Source organism: Rhea pennata, chromosome 3, assembly GCF_028389875.1.
Source record: "Rhea pennata isolate bPtePen1 chromosome 3, bPtePen1.pri, whole genome shotgun sequence".
In the NCBI taxonomy this organism is placed as follows: Eukaryota; Metazoa; Chordata; class Aves; order Rheiformes; family Rheidae; genus Rhea; species Rhea pennata.
This window is the reverse complement of record NC_084665.1, coordinates 97,925,069-97,946,976: the sequence shown is the minus strand read 5'-3', so window position 1 is coordinate 97,946,976 and position 21,908 is coordinate 97,925,069. Positions and strand designations below refer to the sequence as shown.

The window sequence follows — 21,908 nt, the reverse complement described above, 5'->3', positions numbered from 1 at the left end:
CCCTCATTTGGGCATAGCTTTACAATTCACCAAGGACAACATTCAAGATTAGTGCTAGTACACAGTTAAGTGTCCCCATATCAAAGTAGCTTTCTGTAAGGAAAACTCACCTGACCTGCTTGAAAACCTACTCCAACAAATTAAACTTCCAGGCATTGTACTCTGCGCAAAGAGGCTATCTGGTTTGGTGCACTTCTCAACCTGCCATATATCCTGTTACCAAGCCCCTCTGACCATTAGAGACCTTATTTACTGGTATTGTAGCTCATGAAATGACTGTTAAATAGTAATTTTTCCACTGTGCCCAAAAGCTCACTCTACAAGTACCAGTATTCCTTGATTGTGTGATATTCCAAGGATTTGACAGAACAAACATTTAGTAGTCGAGCTGGTATTGTTCACTTGCTGTGGAATTAGGTCTGTGTTCAGAATGACAACTACTATAAGATATTTGAACAGTGCCAGAGTTAATTATAACAAGCATACAGCATGCATCTAAATAGACTTTGAAGCCAAGGAAAGTGATATTTATGTAAATCAGTAAAATATATTCAGGAATAGGAGAAAAGTATTTTTCTTAAAACATTTCTTGAAGTGCATATTAGTGAACACATTTATTTGCCTAGACCTTTAACAACTGGCAATATGTTAGCTATAAAGCATTAGAACCAGTTTTACTTAGATTCTTAAAGACCAAAGTTGACTTTTATTCGCTATCTGCTCAGCATCTCAGGACTTCAAAGTTGAGGTTTCCTCATTCCTCACCCATAAGTACAACTTAATACTTTTTTCAGTACCATTTACAGACCATTCCCAGTAAAGTTAAATGCCATTTTCTTCAGCTAAAAAAAGGTAAGTAGTAATCTCAGTCCTTATGTTAGGACTTCATGCTGCAGAAGATATTCAAGGAAAAGACATCTCTTGTCAGACACTAGTAAAGGTAAAAAGGAATTTCATGCTTTGACACATTCTAGAATAAGTTATTCAACTGTAACTTAGTCATATAAGCACACAATCTCTACCAACAAGATTAGATGCTTTAGCTAAGAACTTAACTTTGGTTGAGCTTCACATAAATGGTATGGAAGTCCATATGAATGGTTCAGTTCTCCCACTAGAAGAATTTGTTCTCTCCTCCCTTGAAGGAGAGTGCAAAGCACCTTGATCTAAGAGAGTAGAGTACTCTTCTCCAGGCTGACCAATTTCAGCCTTCCTTCATAGTCAAGTTCTTCAAACATTTAACCACTTTCATAACCCTCCACCCAACCCTCAGGTTTTCAGGTTTTCCTTATATTGTAGGGCCAAAACTGGACACGGTAGCCTAAGTGCCAAGTACAGTGGAATAGGCACCTCACTTGATGTGCTGGCTGTAGCTCTTCTCGATGGAGCCCAGGATAGTCTGCCCTTCAGCTACCAGGGTGTGCTGCTGGCTTATATTCAGCTTGCTGCCCACTATGACCTCCCAGTCCTTTTCAGCAGTTACCCCTCCAAACCCTGGTATGAACTGCTGCTTGGGGTAGTTCTGTCCCAAAAGGCAGCCTGAACATTTATTAAGCCTTATGCAAATCTTGTTGGCCCAATCTTCCCCACATGTTAATGTCTCTGTATAGAGACTATTTTGTCTGATACAGCTATTTCTCCCAGTCAGATGTCATCCCAACCTTGAGGGTACACTCAATCCCATCATCCAGGGCACTTACGATGTGGTTAGTATTGGTCTGATATTGAGCCTAAGAACCAGCTCTGTACCAGCTACCAGTAGTATAACTCCAGAAATTATGTGACTATTAATACATCTAGCTTTATCACTAGAATGAAGTTCGCAATCCAAGCAAAAGCCTGCCTCCAGAGTCCAAAGCATTTCCAACCTAAGTATACTTTGTATATAGAAACAAATATAGTAATGATAGCACATGACTGACAATAGACCTATATAATTTTACAAGCCTAAACTTAGCAGTTACATTTCAGCAGTAAGCAATGGCCTCCATTTGTTATTCAAACAGCAACTATCAGCTAGTAGTTTTTTTTGGAAAGAGCTAAGCAATATTTAAGGTTTAAAACTCTATAAGTTTCTGCAAAGCACATTGGAAATCTTCAGGTAAAATGCTGTGTTTTGTTTTCACAGAAATAAAATACATGCTTGAAGGTCAAACTCACTCCAGTGATAAAGGCAGCCTGAGTAAGTCCTTTTCTTGACTACAAGGGATACTAATACTAAGTGATGTGAATATTTAAATAAGCCTCCAACCATACGCAGGAAAATAAGCCACACTGGCCCCTCAAGATATTAATGCATAGAATGAGGGACAAAGATGAGTCAATTCATGTAAAGTGTGTCACAAGCCTGCATAGAAGCTGCTATTAGTCCAGCCTAAAGGCTGAAACAGCACTTGAGGCTGATGCAGAAGCTGTTCTTCAAAGTTTCAATCCTCTTGGTTTGTGCAAGTGTTAAGCTATTCATGGGCTAGTATTTTAAGCATTTGCAACTCAAACAAAGACAAAACAAGAAAACTGAGGCTAAATATTAAAGCTAAAGATAAAGAAACTAATCCCAAAGTGTTACTGATTCAAGATTCGATATATGAACACAAATAGATCAGGAATGGTTAAGATAATTTAAGACTTTAATTATACACTTGAATCTAATACAACAAAATTAAGCCTTGACATGTATTTATACTACTGATACATGTTTCCAGGACTTTAGCTAGTCTTTGTCTAGACAGGCTAGGTCCAATATATTTAGTGTGGTTTCTCTTATAACAAGAGACTATAGCATATACATGTCTGTGGTATTTCCCCATAGGTTCTTGAGAATTAACTGAACAAGTATTAATCACTAACTACACAGGCAGGTTTCTGACAGTACACTTTAAGATGCAGTGTGCTGTTGTTGCTGTTATTGAATACCAACCAACTTCAAAATCCATCTTTCAGAATAGGGGAAAAAAGCAAAAACTCTGAATTTGTAGTTCAACTTTTTTCTTCCCCTACACATGGTCCACAGATGAGTTTTGCCTCTGCAAAGGACTGGAAAGCCAAATTAAGAGCTTACCACCTTGTAAGTAAAATTAAGAGGCATAATTCTATAACTGTCTCATTTGATTTGCCCATTCACTCATAGGTTATACACATAATTTCTCTGGATGAATGCAGCTATTTCTTATTTACCCTTCAGATTTCTTGAAGTCAGTAGGCTTTTATTCTAAAGAGACAGGAGAAAGCTAGAGTAAACAATACAAGATAATTGAACCCAGCCCATTCTAGCACACAAAAAGCTCCTAATACTTTATTTGCTATTCACAGAAGTAGCAGCTAGCTACCAGACAAGAGTTTGCACAGAAATCTGACACCAGCAAGCCAGGAGCCTGTAAGTCAAATGCAAACAGCAAAGATAAGTTCAATACCATTTATGCAGTATCAACAGAAATTCAGAAACAGCAAGAAGCTTCCTCCAGCTATTCTCAATACTATACCACAACTCCACACAGTCTATACTCCAGGTAGATAACACCAAACACCTCTTTAGCAGTTATATATTAGCATTACTTCTGATTTGTGTAATCTTTAGTCACATGTTTCTTCCCATGCTCTATCAGTAGATCTAGCTAATTTTAACTATGGAATATGACAATAAAGACTTGAAAGGAACATTCAAAGCATCTCTTGCAGACTCAGCATCTACAACACACCATAGAGTTGCTTTATCAGTGGGCTATAAGAAATCAGCAATAACCTTATTAGATACACCACATGTTAAGTCACTGTCATAAGCACAAGACTGACAAGAGACATCAATGAAGTAGAGATGAGAAACTGTAGAGTTGCATTTTACGGAAGCAGCAGCAAGTATTACAAACTTGAGTATTAAAATTACAAAGTTTCTATTGAGAATCATAACCACTAGTCCACTGCTCTTTAAGACAGTGCAAGCTAGCACAATATTCCATAGGAAAAGGGTACATTGAGGTGGGAGCATCTAACAAGCAGACAGATCAGCCATAAGCACACAAAAAAGTTAAGTGAAATGAGTAATACAGCAGACACCTTTAAAAAAACACCTATAGTTAATGAGCCAGTTTTTGAACACCTACTACAAAAAGCCTCCAGCCATCAAGGTATCAGTTTAGTTTGAAGACTTAGAATATGAAATGTAATTAGCTATGTTCAATTAATATTGCCTAATGAATAATAGTGGCACAAACAGGACAAATTCTTGTTGCAGACAAAATAGATTTTAAAATTGTTTCTGATCTTAGCACAATCAGTGCCATAATGGGGTACTTTACCAGCTTTAAGACACTGAAAATTAAACTTATGACTTCAAAAAGTACTTCCTGTGTAGCAGAAAGATTCCCTGTCACTTATTTACAGGCCCATGTATTAAACAGATGTGGCTTTTAGATGCTACTGCCAAATATGTTTTAAAGCATACATATCTTGTGCAAAACATTTGTCAAACTTCTGCACATTCATTTGTTGCATAGCACTGCCCTCTAGTGAAGTTACATAAAACAGCCAAGGAAAACAGGGAGTCTTACTAAATTACTGTATAAAAGTACAGTACTCAACACAATTGCAAAAAAATTCTTGTTCTCTTACAAGTTGTTTCAAGACTTCTACTGAAGGTACAACCAAATGTTAGAATTCCACCTCTTTAAATTTAAGGTTAGGCTTTTTTTAATTGAATAGATACAACCAAAACCTTACAAAGTAATTTAAAAAACAAGTCAGAACAAGTTCATTTCTGTTTAAATATGAAGTTTTCAGAAAAGTCTATTGCAAGGATATTCTGCTCTAGAAGATGTTTTCTAGAATCACTGCATAAAAAGCTTTATGTATTAAGGAAGTCACATTATGTTTCCCCTCCCATACCATCCACTAGAGCAACTGATACAGTTTAAATGACTATACTGAGCAATATTTCATACAGAAACAGAGCCCCTTTTTGGTGTCAGTTTAGAGCAGATGAGTATCCAGTTATACTAGCTGAAGTCCAGTGTACTTTTATAATACATGCACCAACATCGGCTCGGTAGCACTGTCTGTAAAAAGCCAGGACTGCAGCTTTTTCCTTGATATTGTACCTTTTCTACACACCATGACTGCAGAGTTTTGAGAAGTGTTTTGACACTTCAAATAAGCACCTGCTACAGAAAAGCAGACTGAAAGCTATCTCCACTTCTGGCCATTTTCACATACTATCATTCTAAAGATAGAATGGGGAATGTAAGAAACTTATTTCCAGAATATTATACATAGCAATAAGTTGCAGTTGTTCATACAACCTCCCCAAACTGTCAAAAGAAAAGCATCTGAAAGGTATCTAAAGACGGCAGACCATCTCACTGATTGTTTCTGTAAAACTTAATTCCATACAACTGGAATATAGCAACTATTCATTATATTAATTGGTAGAACTTCAGTTCTTTCTTGACAAGTTTTTGAATTCAATCTTCAGCTGCTACAAGAACAACTTTTAAAAAAAGTGGTGGAAAACCCAAAGCACAGAATGGATTGACTTTACCAAACATGTCAGTTCAGTTCCGCATTTCCTGTGTTATCTACTCTATAGAACATGAATACTGCATTGAATACCTGTTTACCCATTTCTGCAGCTCATCACTTCATTTATCTTTAAAAAGATCTTTAACTCCACCTTATAGAGTCAGAGAAACATTTTAAGAGACTAGTAAGTGAACAAAAAATACAGTTGAGGTTTAAGATGCAGAAACCAAAACTACAGCATTTGAAGACAGTAGCCTCTGCTGCACATACAGCTGTACATAGCTGCAGTCTGCTGTAGTGCAGGCTTTGCACTTAAAACATTGCTCACCTACCTGTAAAAGTTGTCGACTCAGTTATAGTACTAAAACTAGCAAGTGAGCATGACGATAGCCATCTTCTCATAATTCCATCTCTTTTCCTGGCTTAGCTACTAAAAAGGGTAATATATCTTCCAACTAATCTCTAAAATCTCAAAGTACAAAACTCTGAGCCAGCAGTTTGATCCCTGCAGAGCTCTGAAAGTGTAGTAGAAATCAGACTGTTAATACACACAACACTTGCCTCTCCATGAGGCAGGAAATAACCAAAATACTAAAAACACTTAAACACAAAAATGCAGTTACTTAAGAAATAACATTAAGCAAGCGATAGTGACCTTGAATGCTACTAACTTGTAGCTTTTAAATGTTTGAGGCCTATTCATGAAAAAAATTGGTAGTAAACTAGAGCTTTAAGGTTAGATTACAAGAAACTTTAAGGCTTTTTTCCTTTTAGTAAGTCAACCTAAAAAAGTTATACTCTGGACAAAGATTAGGCATGAAAAGGTCATTGAGTTTGTCTGTAGAAAAACTCAACTTTCTAATGTTTCTCTCTATCCTGAAAGACAACTATTTATGAAGCTATAGTAGTTTCATAAGAAATCAAACACTTATTAAATGTTTTGGGAAAAATTAAAGATAATTATAGTCATCCTTCCATGACATGCTAAGTGAGATGTAGAAGATCACTCAAAAATTAATCTGCCTACCATTGCACAAAGTAATATGACTCTGCCTTGAATTCAAATAGCAATCTGGAGCTGACACAAATCTGTATTAATACCTAAGGCAATGTAAAGCTGTTTCAATGCAAAACACATTAATGAAAGAATAGAAGCTGTTTCACAGATGTAGTTTGCATCAAAAATCACTACAGACTTAATTCATCATTTTACTGTTATACTCCATTTATAGACATGGAAAGCTGTCAGTATAAATCAAGGTCATAAATTTGCAGAGCCCCCTGAGGATCACTTGTTCACATTACATTTAAAATTGTTTTGTAGGAAATGTGTTGTAGTTTTGTATAATTCATTATACAACAAAAATACTTTAATACCACAAAATTTAAAGAAATCAGCAACTACTCTTCCCAGATTATATTGAAAATTGAATAATTGTTTGAACTTGTTTCTTGATGCATTCAATAGCTGAATATACTTGAAAAGTGGTATCTAAATTTGTCCATATTAATGGCAAGAACACATCATGTGAAAAAGCTGCAGCAGGCTTCAACTACATTCTATTAAAACTTTGTTCTCCTTCAGAAAGGAATTTAAAATATACACACCTTTCCTAGTTGCATCTTCCTCCCTTTCCCAGAATCTACAAATATTGATGCAGGAGAGGAATACTTAACAGTATTCAGCAAGCAAGTGCACCACAGAGTCTGAATTTTAGCATTATAGCCTAGAAGACTAAATTGATCCTCACTTATCAGCACGAAGTTAATCACAAGAAAGTACAGCTTCTGTAAACATACTTTTGAGAATGCTTCACATCCTTTCATGTAAGCATGCAAGTTTTTTAAACATGAATTTGTTTGTACAAAGAATAAAGCAATTAGTATTGTTTAGATTACAAGTATTAAATGCTTTGAGTCACTCCCCTCAACTTCTAGTTTTCACAGCACTTAGTGTACCGTCTTCTGGCACTGAAGAAAGGAAAAATAAGTCACATGCATGAGTCTTGCAAGAGCTTGTAGAACATGACACTACCTACTTTTCTGAAGACACTATATACTGTTTTCAGAAAGCATTGCTTGCTCCCAGAACTTTAGAAAACATTAAAGAAATACAAATAAGGTATAGTAGTAGCAGTATCCATCTAACCTGTAATTACTCCCTTTTCAGGCATATGTCCTGCTGGTAAACTATAGTCTCCTGCTTTACCACCCTTCCAGCTGAGAAGTTTCTTCTGTTCTTAAACCAAGTTAGCTTTTTGGTTTTTTTTAATACAAACCTACGTTTTGGAAATTTCCAAAAAGAGTATTCAGTTTTGTACACACTTCCTAATTAAATATTTTAGAAAAGCTGCTCATTGCAATAGTCATAATGAAAACTAGAAATAAAGCTAAAAAGGACAAAGTTTACTAGCACAAGTAACATGTAAGTTCTCTCAGATTACTTTGCCATAGACTTTTTAAATAAGTGAGAAGCTTGCCAACTACAAATCAGATACCTGCTTCAGCTTATCCTCATACAATATCTTCAAAGAATTAGTTTCATATTTTTCTGTGAAAAGCCAAGACTATAAAAAAAGGTTCAGACTTAAGAGCAATACACATCCCACAGCCAGATACTTTTCAGTAAGAATGGATAAATCTCATTCCAAGCAATCTCAGGAGAATCTACTGGATGAGTGCTTCATAGTAGCTTCTCTATTTTGATTTAATCTTTAATTCTAATATTAGCCATCTGCAACCAGTACAGCCAAAGGCACAGCACTGTTGTACACTTTTCACAATCTGTGTTAAAGGGAAGGCAGGCCTTCAATGTAGAAACAGTCTTAGCATAACTATTGCACTACAACTTTCATTGAATGTCCTGTGACAAAGTAGGCAAAGAGATATACCAGAATTCTACATAGCATAGAGACTGATGTTACACATGCCACTTAATTTTTTTGGTCAATATTCCAATTATAGAAAGAAGCTCTGTTTCAGTGCTATACTTAAATTTGTATTGTATCATCAAAATTGTCAGACTGAAGTGTATAGTCTTGCATTTTAGATGCTTACAAGCAGCTAAGACATACATGGGTAGTAGTATGCAAGTTTTAAATCACAGAAGACATTGCCATTCTCCCAGCTAATGAGTTTATTCTTAATTATAGTTTCATAAGTGCTAAAAAGCATCTGCTCTGCAATATAGTTGAACAAGAGATTTTTCCATGATTAAGAGAAACCTAAAAGTTGACACAGTGAAGTGAAGGTATAAATCTTTTTGGCCAGGACATCATTTCAACATCAAAATAGCCCAGATGACCTAGTTGCCCACATTAAAAGGCAGAAGTAGTAAGACTTATAATACCATTTATTTCAAGATTAAGCCCATGGTCAATGAAGCTGATAGCAATTCTGCTCATCTTGGACACTTACTAGCTGTCTGCTGAATTGCTCTTGATTCTTTGGAGACTGATCTGACTTGTCAAAGTTCAGACACAATATTTAGAAATCTGTACTCTATCCAACAATCCTGCTGTCACTTATGCCAGCAGAAAGTCACTATTACAAATAAAATTGTTAAATCCGTTACCAAATTCAAACTTGTTCCTTGCAGTCAAAAAGTATTACCACCAGATACTCATTACCCTCTTACCCAGCTACAATTAAAATCTTCCTTCTTCCTCCCCTTATTCTAGAATAGTTTTTCCTACTTCCTCTTTGCCTGACAGCCTACTCCAAAACATCTCCTCAACCACCAATGGTTTAAAGGATCTTTTACTATATGAAGCACTGTTACAGAGCCACTTACAATGCACTAACAAAGCTATGTGGAAACAGCTCCACTATTTTAGAGGCAGACTACAACGAAAGAAAAGAAAAAAAAGCACCTAGCAAGGACATGTAAATACTAACTCTTATCAAGAACACTGACTTCTTAGAAGTGCTAAAGCATTGTGTGAAGTTAACTGTTAGACTTTAAAACTTCTTGCGTTACAATTTTTTTTAAACTTTGATAGAGACAACTTATCAACCTGCTTAAAATGCTACATGTATTACAGTGACCAAAAGGAGGAATAGATGGAAAAGCAAGTGACTACAGAATATCCAATGTCAAACAAACTATCTGAAGTCCTAGATCTGTATAAGAATTAGACAGAATGGGCCATCATATGAAGATGAGTTGCAAGCAGTAAGAGTGACAGCCAAGAGGGTTAAAATAATTGTTTTCCCTTGCATACTAAAACAAGAATCAAGCAGTTGAACTAGTCTTACCCATATGATTCACAATCAGCTACAGAGTGTACATCATACTTCTGAAGCCTCCTGAGCCACAGTAATAACTTGTTTAAAGCCCAAGGGATATTGTCAAATTGTTTCAAACTCAGTTTGCTTTAATTTTACTGCTCCGTTCATTTTTAAATTGTTGAACATGTTGCAGACTCTTTATACCCCAAACTGAATCTTGACGTAAAAATATTCACCTTAAGTCAAATCCTAGAATTACAGAACTGAATAAGTGACATCTGTTAAGGCATTGCCATTTTCATTGAAATAACAGATCTCCCCCTCCACACACACAAAACAGAACAATTCTTACGATTAAGAATATTTTGCCTATTTCATTGCATATCAAGTTACTCTGCCAGACTGTTTTGATTCAAAAGTTTTGTAAGGATATCTAGTTACACCATAATTTAACACAAAAAAAGCAATACTTGGTTCTCCTTTGCTGAATTAAGAGAGATCTAGAGAGGAAAAAGCCAGTGAATGTCTTCCAAGTTATGACAAATAGTGTGGCCTTTCTCACAGGAAGACATTGAAACTGAGAATCTAACTGTGCTTAAGTACTGAAGCAGTAGTTCTTTAACTTGCAGTTAAAAAGCTATTCCTTACATTCTATGAGCTTAGTATTGTAAAACATGAAAGTTTATAATATGAAGCTACTTAATATAAGGACAGTCTTCTATACAATTGTGGTCTGATAACCACAAACACCAGTAATAGAGTTGAAATATATGCATAGCAACTTACTGTGTAAGTGATGGCTGCCAACATTCCAATCACAGTCAAGGAACTAATGGAAAATGAAAGAGCAGTCAAGCCATCTGCAAAATAAAAGCAAGGCCTGTTGAAAATGCTCACTGTACAGGTACAATAACACTCCTCTCTGTATTACTTTCCTGGAGATATTTAAGGATTAAATTCATTAGGCTTATGGAAAAAATCTAGAGCTGCAATTACATCAACTGCTAAGACAATTTAAATAAAGCTTGTACTCCACAGCATGTATAGAGGCTACATAGGCCATGCCTTTTCTGAGAAAGGCTATCAGGAATTTTCCTCAAGTAGTCCAAGTAGTACCAAAGTACATTTTGCATCATTACTAAGCAACTCTAATATCATCTACCATCAGCAATGGCAGCCAACCTCTGATCCCTCCTTACCAGCAGCAGAATTCCTTCTCAACTTCCAAGTGAGCAAACACAGGGATTTTAAGAACTGATTAAAAAGCTATGAACTCACCTTACAGAAGAAAGGGCAATCTGCTCATCTAGCTCCCTGAACTGATTCACCATGTTCTCTTGAACCAGCTCCAGTATTCACTAGTGGCAGGGAAAAGGGAAACAAGACTGGATTTCCCATACCAACTGATCACTGTCACTGCCCAGAAGCAAGTGAACAGACATGTTCTCTCAGACAGGAGTTTAATAGTGTGACATAACAAGACTGTAGAGGAGCTTACTGTAATGATTCCATTTTTCTGTAGCAAGTTGAATCCTTCTAGAGTGACAAAATTCCCAGTAAGAAAACCAATGTTCACAACACACTAACTACCTAATCACACTTCTGTTGATACCACAGAAAAGTCTAAGATTACTCTACTGGGACTAAGCAGCCCATGGAATTTTGGAGAGAAAAATACAAGTGCTACAGAGCAGTAGGAGAAAGCCTATAAGGCTAGCATATATTAGAGTTAATGACACATATGTCTGAGCAACCATACCAACTGAGAGGAAGAGAACTCATCTAACATTGCTTTCTCCAAAGCAGTAGCAGATCCTCCTCCAGAGTAAGGAACAGGACAGAAGTCTCTATGCTAGAAGTTCGCAGATGCTGCCTTCAGACAAGTGATCAAATAGCTCTTGATGAGCCTAGCTCTCACAAGTGTCTACTACCCCTTCAGGGATTGCTTCTGACTGCCACAGGATTCTGATGATAGTTTCCACAATTCAAGCATGTATTGCAGAAAGTACATTTTTTCATTTATAACAAAGTGGATTAAGCAAGCATGGACCTCAGAAAACCCTACAGGCTACAAACCATGGGCCTCAGCTTGAATCTGATCACATATCCAAGCAGAAACTAGGAAAAGTGCTAGGTTAGGTCAAGAGACTGAAGAATTGTTTCTAAAGTGATAGCAAGGTTGCATATGATTGTAAAACTAAGTAGAGAAACCTGTTAAACTCACCCATGAAGGCACACTCCTTGAATCCACCTGCAGTTTCATGCAACAGCCCTGTCTAAACCTGCCTTGCAGGAAACAGCTCAGCAAGTCTCCTTGAACTTTTTATTGGCTTAACAGTAACACATTAACAGTAATTATAGAAGCAACTTTTCAAGAAATCAGTTTCATGTTTATATCCATTCATAGTAACTAAACTGAGCCACTGTTTAATATTCTCTCTCACATCCTCCCCTCCTGGTTCAAGGATTAAGCCCAATGGCTTCTCCTACTCACACCAGAATTGTTAACAAGTGCTCTTTTTTTTTTTTAAACTGATCATGACATCAAGCATTCACATCATTAAGATAATGAAGTGCCTCAAAATGATACCTGTTTTGAAAAGCAAATAGGTAGATCTACTTACTTCTAGTATTAAACAGAAACAAAAGGTAGAGCGGACAATTTTTTTAACCTGTCAAACTAAAAGTGAATACAGTACCACCATAAGAGTTAAACTTGATTTTAAACTGAAGTTACTTTTTGTCTAAAAGTTGGCATCTGTTGTACTGGTAAAAATAAGGATAGCTAAAGTGAGCACTAAACTGCCTACTCAATTATTGCATAGGCATATAAATTAGTGCTAGAACAGCTAGAACAGCAGCATCTTGTCTGACATCAGATACATGCTCCACAGTAAGCACTGTTAAGTGTTTACAACAACAGCAAGGCTCAGGATCCTTTCCTTTTTCCTCTTTTCTTCTGATACTGGGAAATGAAGATCTCAATTTTCAAGCAACAGCTTCCATCTAATAATTTTCATATCACAAGACATTCACTGTATTGAACTTCACTAGTTTTAAGGTACTCAAATAACACTGGAAAGCTGTGGTAAATGAAGGCTGCATGGAAGCAAATACGAACCTGCCTGCCTCCCACCCTGTCCCTTCATTGCAAGTATCAAAGACAGCTTTATCATCGTTACTGTCAAATTTGGACTGGCTACATCTACCTAAAGAACAATGTCTCTTTTCTGAGCTTTAAAGAAATTTTGGTCTGAATAAAAGGAAAATAAGATTATTTCAAGTAAGCATAAGCAAGCAATTAAGAAACAATTACAGAAGTTAACTTATCAGAAAGTTCTTATTTGCAATCAGTGGCAAGCATGCCCAAATAAATCAGTAATGCATGCAAAGCTCACAAATCTCAAACTTACGACTACTTCCAAATTCTTCAAACAGCAACTTTACTTTTTCCCACTCTGTGGAATTCTTCTTGTTGGGAATATCCAAAGGGACAAAAGCACTGTAACAAAAAAAAAATAAGGTCTCATCTCATTTACCCTGATTAGTCAAATGTAATGTAAATTTTACTTCCATGGGAATCCATTTATTCCTGAAGAAAAAAAAAAATCACATGAGGTTGTTTAAAAAAATTCTAAAGGTAGTGTTCCCTTCACTAGGCGTTCCCCCTCACATGCTGTACCTGTGCACAATCAGGACTGTGTTCAATGAATAAATGGTTTTGTTTACTGGTCTTTACAGAGGTAAAGATCCTGTATTCAAGCATCATTAAGTAAGGTATATTCTGATTTACTAACCTGGTTAATTCATGGGCAGAGAACAAAAAGCACCAAGACCAAAAGGCACTTAAAAATTAGGTCACAAATTCACACTTCTGAAAGCTATAATAAAATAACTCAAGATATCCATGCCAAGTATTCAATTAAAGTTTAAAGAAACATTTTCATAATCCATAATTACAATTTTAGTGATGAAAATCTTCTGAATTCAGTTTCTTGTTTAGTAGTTTTGAGAACATTGAACTATAAGATGGAAATCTTCAATAAATGTGACCTTCCAGTGAGCAGGGATTTAAGAGTGCTTTGAGAAAAGTATAACAGCCTCCTAGCTGAAGACTTCCTATCATCAGTCTCTCCATCTAAAGTCCAATATATTAAGATCATTTAACTCATCAGAACCTCAGACAAAAAAAATTATATTGGAACAGCCAGAAAACAGATACCTCCATACCAAAAGTGAAACCATACATTCAGGACAAAAGAAAGCCTACAGCCTCCCAGGAAGCAAGACATGGAAGGGCACAAAGAGAAATTTAGACTGTAAGAACTAGAACTACAAGTCAGAACAATCACAAGTCTCAGACTTTTGCAAGAAAAGGTACAGAGGAGATTCCAATTCCTGCCTCATATCCCAGTAGAACATGCATCTTCCATCCAAGTATGCATTAAATTTCCAGTAGAGAACATAAGCGTGCATTTCAGAGGTTAGTGCAAGACAGAATAAGTGTATACATTCTGTAAGTTTTACCATTGCAAGAATAAGACTGTTGCCCTGCAAGCAGAGTTAAGAGATTCTGTTCTTAAAACATCAACTTAAGTGTTTGTTTTTAGCTTCTTGACAATGCAAGAGGTAAATTAAGACCAGTCTTGACTGAAATTGATACGTTTGCTGATTTTAACAAATGTTTCATTCTTATAATTGCCCTTCTCTATTCTTACAGTAGAATAGCATTCAGACAAGATCAAATCAGTTGCTAAAAATTAGGCAAAACTGTCTACCTACAACAGCAAATAAAAAAAATTAGTTTACATTTTTCACAAGAGCAAAATAGATACTGTCAAGCTAAATTCAAGTCCTTCTGCTTTAAAATCAGTATGGGTTTACCATACTGTACAAATGAAGTGGAACAGCACCCCAGGATATTTGTAATTAGCTTTTATTTCAAGAACTACAGAGTAAAAGTATTCTTTGCTGAGACTACCTATAACCAACATCTCAAGGGACAATAAGCATGCTCTTCAATTAGCAACTAGCTATGTGGTGACTAAAGGAGATGAGCAGGAAAGACTCAGATGGGCAAATTCCATGCACTCCTTAGTTATGAAGAACACGCAAAAGAGTGAAATTCCTATGAGGATCTAAAGTAGTTCCAGGTCAATGCAGATGTGTATTTAAATTACTTTTCTACAGGAGGATTTAAAATAGTAGTCAGTAGTGTTCAATCTTATCCCCAGCCCAAACACAACAGCTATCTGGTTTGCAAGTCAATCTCACTCTCATATGGTACAGCATTAAAAGGCTGTCAAACTACTGGCTATAATTAACAGGTTTGGAATACTTTAAGTAGCAGGAATAAGAGCATAAAATAATTAGAAAAAAAGAACTAAGTGGTCCATCTTACTGGGAGAAGAACAAACATGCTCACAGCTATCAAGGTCTTCAGGCTGTGGTCAGTTGTATCACCTACTAGAAATACTGCAAAACAGTTTAAGCTGTACAACACACATGCCTATGATGCAAGTCAATTAGACAAATATTGGATTTTAGCATCCATTTTATAGGTATTTAGCAACTTCACTGCTGTAGTCAAAACAGAATGAAAGCTTATGATTAAGCATAATTTAGAAACATTAAATATTAGTGTGCATGCATATTTAATGTTGTTCAACAGCATTTGTAATACTGGGTGGAGTTTCAGAATAAAACTACTTGTTGCAAAAAAAGTTATTTCCCCACTTGTTTAACACCTGCATCTCAAACACTAGCAAAACCCTGATCATAAGGTACTTGTACATTAAGTACAACACTTTACTATACTAAGGAGGTCCTTTCCAGAGCACTTCCATTTGGGTATCAAGTACAAACAACATCCATTCATACTCCAAAACATTGATTTGGGATGTTCACGAAGGCATTAGATTGCAGAAGCAGAGACATGGGGGAATAAAGTTTTATTATATCCCTGTCGCACTTTAACATGAAGACAGCTGTAAACGAATATTGTAGCCATATCCTTGAACGATGTTCACACTATACAAAACTGGAGAAGTTCAAAGCACAAGTACCTCCACAATTAAGAAAGCATATCATTTTAGCTCCCAATTAAAACTCTTGATTTTCAGGTATCTAATACTCAGGATATTTAAAGCTGATTAGAGTTCAAGAGATTATGGTGTAATCATATTCATATTGAATCTACCTATTTCTACTCTTGCACAGAACAAATTTCTATTTGCTATATTCTCCTTAACATTCAATAAATCACTTACCCAATTAAGAGAAGAACTGCACAAATTGTGAGGAATCCCAGAGTGTATCTGAGTGCAGTTTTAACCTGCTGTATATTAAACAAAAAGTTAAAGTTAACAGAAACAAGACAGGCATAGCCTTATTGCCATGGTTTTATATTTTGGCTATTATGGCTATAGTTAAGTAATTTTAATGCAAGACTAAGAGTTGGGATTGATCTATGATTAAAATGATTTTTTAGATTTTGATTTAAAAAAAAAGTATCTTAATAGTATGCACCCGCAGTTTTCCCAAAAGTGCACTGGAATGCCATGCATATTAAAGAAAAGGCACCAGCTTTAGGTAAGTTATTGCTGCCTATTTTAAAAAGTATCAACCTCAGAGAAAGGAGGTACTTAGAAACAGTTTCCAACTCAGAATCAGCATAGCCTTCTTGCCCACTACTCCAAAATCTGTTCAGATGTTCCCAGAAATTTAAGACTTACATAAATTAGCTTCTGTGTATGAAACTAAGCTTAAAGTCATCTGTATGAGATCTACCAGCAAATTCTTAGGAATACTCAGTAATTAATATGTGAAGTTTCATTTCAAGTAAAACTGCGTTTAATAGACTATATTAAACAGTGTTAGAAAAAGCTGAGTCATTATTCAGAAGGAATTGAAGAAATTGTAGTAATAAGCTTAGAAATGTTGCAACCACTGTAGTATTAGAATTAGGCAATCTGTCATTTTTGCCATATTCAGTTATCTTTTTCACTACTTTGATATATTTGCCATAGCAAACTTACCGAGCACGTGTTGCCATCATCATCTTCCTTCTCCTCATAATAGAAATAGACAAAGGGAATCCACAGAAAGACGCAGAACAATATGATGGAGTACAAAGCTAGGAAGAAGAGTTTAATTAAGTGAAAGGATAAAGCTAAAAGCTCCTTACTTCCTAAGTTTAATATCTTCAGAGTTAAGAACATCAAATTTTTCATTGTCAGTGGCATCCTTTAAATACTCAAAGGAGTCAGTTAACTCAATCCTTTCTCCAAGTTCTTGCAATGCATACATTTTATTATTGCAGCCAGGAATTTATTAAATTAAAAAAAGAAATCCTGATTTAGCAATAAGTCACATCAACAGGAGAACAGAAGTGTTTAGCCTAGCTTTTGGGCAACCTAAAGTCATAGACTTTTGAAATCTCTGAAAAACAGAGTAAAGCAAGGCATGGTAAAGGATAAAGCCTTTCAAAGATTCCACTGAGCCTTCTTTAAGCCAAGACAGCTCCCTAGTAATCTGAGGCTAAATATTACCCATTTCCTTTTGTACAAGCTTCCAAGCACCAAACCAGAATGCTTCAGCTCATTGAAAGCTTACTTGGCAATACCAGCAGTTTCTGGAAAACACCAAGTAGCTACATTAAACTCTAAAGGAAAGATAAGTAATTCAAGTTTTAGAAGATGTCACTTAACTGTCCCTCTTCAAGAGGGAGAGAGAGGTAGCTTCTGATCTATATTCAGAATAGTCAAGCCACATTTAACCAAAAATATCTGTCTTCAAATTAGCGGAATAAGGGTTAAAGTGTTAGTTTAAGATAATGCTGCTAGCTTAAAGCAAGTATATCTAATGAATGACTAAAACTAAGACATAGTTCCTAAGATGTGGGATTGGCCAAGCAGAAGTGCAGTTAAAAAAAAAAAAAAAAAAGCATGCAGTGGGTCGATCTCATTACAGATAATTAAGGCATTTCACATAGTTCCTTTTCCAGAGGTGTACAGCTCAAACTAAAAGATGACACTGGCTACTACACTTGTGGAAGAATTTCAAATACATTTTTCAAGCTTTTACAAATACCAACTCCTTCTGTTCCTGCAAGTCTCTATACAAACTTGAGGAAAACCATCTTGTAACACTCAGCATAGAACACAAGAAGTAGAGTTGGACCAGCGATTTGTCAAGTCCAGTATGTGCCTCCCAACAGTGGCAATAGGAGAGGACACACAGAGAAAGCACAGAAGCTTGGTTCTCTGCAGGGTCTACCTTCAGGACTACCTGAACTACTAAATGGAACATTAGAAGATACAATCCTTTTTATTCCCTTTTCCTGAGGGGAAAAAAATCCATCTGAAGGCAGATGACATTAAAAAACAAAGCTAGGAGCCAGTGATATCATTGCAGTACTCAATATTCAGTATTCCTGAAAAGTCACAAGTGTATCTGGATATTGATGTTTATCACCTGATCTCATTTAGTCATTTGTTTCATCTGTGTAAAATCTTCACTTCCCTTCCTCATCCAAGAAACTGGACTGATTCAGGTTCTTTATAGCACTTGGCTTGGTCTTCAGCTAAGCTAGATCCCTAACACTGGAACTCAACCTGTAACATGTACCACAGGAATTATTTTTAGAATATAAAAAACTCCCCCCACCCTATGATACACATGCAACAGAAGCCCATGCTTAAGAGCTAAGTACAAGCAGTGCTAGGGTGCACTAGAACTGTAAACCATGCTTCCAGAGTTAAAGTTTAAACATAATTTTAGCTATGAGTTCAGACTGCATAAGCAGAGCTTAAATTATTTAATGTGATAACCTCTTTAATCATAAGCATTTGAGAACCAGAACTGCATCTTGATACTGTTCTACCCTGATAAGAAAATAAAAACTAGAATTCTGAATATTCAACTGACCACAGCAGACTGACAGATGCAGAAATGCCTTCTACAGTGAGCATTATGATAGTTACATCCGATCCAAGAAAAGGAAGAGTTCCATCTCCCTTTTACCTCCATTAACCTGCCACAATCACTCTCCCTTAAATCAGCTCCACTGTTTACTAAATCTTGCTTTGAGTCAGCTTAACTTTCAACCCTGGCAGAAAGTGTATCCACAAATCTAGCAATATGCTTTTGCAGCAAAGGTAGTCAATATTGGTCAGGGCTGCATTAGGATGAGCATCACCAGCAGACTAGGGAAGGTAATTACTCCTTACTCAGCACTGGTAAGACCACATCTGGAATGCAGTGTCTAGTCCTGGGACCTCCATATGCCCTCCAGGCATAATGGAGCAAGCCTGGTTAAGAGCCATGAAGATGATTTAGGACTTAGAGCATTTGTCATATAGAGAGACAGAGCTGGGATTGTTTAGCCTGGAGAAGAGGTTCAGGGTGATCTGCTCAATTAATGTAACTGATGGGCAGCAAAGGGGGCAAATACAGCTGAGTCAGCTCCTGTGGTACCCAGCAAAAAGACAAAAGCAAAAAAGGCACAAGAATATAGGAATTTGTTTAAACAGAAGCTTTTACTAAGGGTGGTCAGACACTGGAAAAGGTTGCCCAGAGAGACTCCCTAGCCTCTAGCTCTTGGAGATATTCAAAGCCTAGTAAGACACATTCCCGCTCTAGTTAACCCAGCTGTAACTAGACTGATCTCTAGCTGAGGTTGGAAGGAGACCTCTATTCAGATTCAATTACAAAGTGAATTTCTACCAACTTAAAGCTTTGGGTTAGCACAGCTCAATGATCCACCAAATGCCAACATTAGCTCAAGCAGGGGGAAGCACATTGCTAGAAGTGGAAATCCTTCTGTCATCAGTATCACACTTGCATACTAAAGCTTGGACTGTTTTAAGTGATGTATTGCAAAGATGCTTCCAGAACTAACTTAGGTAGTGTAAGTTAGCTCTATACTGTTCCTGCTCAGTTGTGGGCTCTAGAACTCTGAACAACTGTCCTTAGGGTTCTCCCATGGAGAGCAGGGAAATCCTCAGGTACACACCAGTACCTTCAGGCAGCTCACAAGCCTGGCAACTGTTTCCCTCCACCTAAACTGACAATCTGCTATAGCTGCAGTTTTCTGCCCCATAGCCATGATTTGAGGCCACTCAACAGCCCTAACTTCTTCAAATTTATACTTCACTAGAAAAATTGAAGTTCTCAGCCAACACTGACACACCCCCTGCATCAAGGTGTATCAGCTGTTCATACTTTAAAGAACTTGAGAGAATTGATAGCTGTATACTACTAGCTAAGATCTGCAAACATGCAACAAGAAAGATACAGCATGAGACTCATTCCAGAATTTTCCATCCATCATAGATTTTCTACTAGCACTCAGTCCTCAGGTTTACCCTAAATGTTTTCTAGGATGAAGCTAGATTGCCTTTTAATGCATTTTAAGAGAATTTAGTACTACTTTTTTTACCTGCAGTAAAAAATTCCAACATAAGCTTACTGCTGCAACAGCTCTGTTGCTTGCTCAGTTGAATACTGTTACCATGGTAACTTTACAGGATCATACACTGGATAAATTTCAAAGACAAATTTTCATGTCTTTTTCCCAAGCCAAAAAAAAAAAAAAAAAACACACACATTGAGCAAGATAGTGTTAAAATTTCTCATAAGAAATTTCAATTAGAACTGAAAGTGGAACTTGCAGTTTACATAGTTAAAACAGTAACATTTTTCTTCCTGCTTTGTCATATAGAAACCTTGCCAAATCTTAAAGTTCCCCTGCCAAAACAAAGATGATTTATCTGAGCATTTGATTTTATTTTTCAGAATGTTTTTTCCAAGAAAAGAGATCAGCACCTTTAATCAGCTCATAAGTTGATTACCTACAGGCAGGTATTTAATTGCCAATTGTTTTCCCTACTTAAAGACTGTAAAAAAAATCTACCTGGAAAGCTAACCTTCAAAACTAATCAAAAGTCTAGTAGCAGCAAATATTCAAACAAGAAAAGGCACCCCCAACTCCAGCTCCCCTGGTCTACCCTTCCTACCAACTCAACTTTGTTAAAGTGCATGGAAATTAGATAATGAACTGAGACAATTTAACACTGGAAATTGACTCCACAGTCTAGGCAGCACAGCACAACAGCAACCCCGGCAAGAGAGTTTAAGTCTATACAAACTTCAGCAAGAATTCCTCGGTACTGCTTATTTTAAACAAGTCTCACATTCCAATCTCAGTGACCAAAATAAGTTTTCTGCTGTTTTGCACTGCACCTTATTCAAGTACAAAGACACCCTAACTATGAGGAAGGCTACTTGAAGACTATTACCAGCTCTTAAAGCAACAGTCTTGTTTTAACCTTCAAAAGTATGTGAGCACAGCTGTTATCTATTAAATTTCAGATAAAAGTGTGTTAGAAAGACTGTTCTAATGTATTCTGAATCTAATATAAACTTCAGTAATCCCATGTTAGATGCTAAGTCATCAAGTTTCAGTTAAACTCCAGAGAACCCTGGAGTAGTTGTATGGCTGCACATTCTGATCGTATTTCCCCTACGTAAGGTCAAAGGACCCTAGGAACAGCAAGATCCAGTAAGTAGAAAGAATATCTTCCAAATGAGGCTGGCAGACCATTTTAGAGCATCTGTCAACCACTGATCATTTTTCATTTACTAGAATACTGACATATATTCCACTAAAGTTATCAGTAGATTCATTTAAGACCTCAGTACTCTAGAAAGCTTTACTTACTTCGGAGTACAGGTATTCCGAGCTTCATTCTGAAAGCTGCCTTTTTTTTTTTCCCATAGGAGTCTAGCCAAGCAATCTCAACTGGGTGCATGATATCAATAGAATACTGTGAGGAGGCTAAAAGATTTCTGCAAAATTGCTAGATTTAATGACAGCATCTCCCAATTGTGATACAGGTAGTAATCCTTAATATTCTAAAGCATCAGGTTGATCTACAATCTCCAAGCTTTCTACAATTAGTGACTTAGATTCAAGGGTAGTGGCCTAAACATTAATGGGCCATAGAGTAAGCTCCAAGTACAATACAGCTATAAGAGTCAATTAAGATGCTATATAGTTGGTGCATTTTATGGAGAGATGGGAAAGTAGTGGTATTCACATTCTCAGTACTAGGATTGGGTACAACAGGAAATTTCAGAGTGGATCATCTCCTCCAAAGATATTA

General features: G+C 36.5%; 1 protein-coding gene across 4 annotated transcripts in view; it reads right to left on the bottom strand.

Moving 5' to 3' along the window:
• LMBRD1 (LMBR1 domain containing 1) overlaps positions 1-21,908 on the bottom strand; it is a 68,857-nt gene that overhangs the window by 35,528 nt on the left and 11,421 nt on the right. For 3 of the 4 annotated variants that reach the window (XR_009958023.1, XM_062572863.1, XM_062572864.1), the window contains exons 4-7: positions 16,779-16,876; positions 16,011-16,078; positions 13,155-13,243; positions 10,528-10,601 (exon numbers count right to left, since the gene is read on the bottom strand). Coding sequence is in view for 3 of the 4 variants with exons in the window: in XM_062572863.1 (XP_062428847.1) it covers positions 10,528-10,601; positions 13,155-13,243; positions 16,011-16,078; positions 16,779-16,876 (329 nt within the window). In the remaining variant the exon portion in view is untranslated. The remainder of the gene's footprint in view (positions 1-10,527; positions 10,602-13,154; positions 13,244-16,010; positions 16,079-16,778; positions 16,877-21,908) is intronic. The other variant, XM_062572865.1, reaches the window with a different exon arrangement.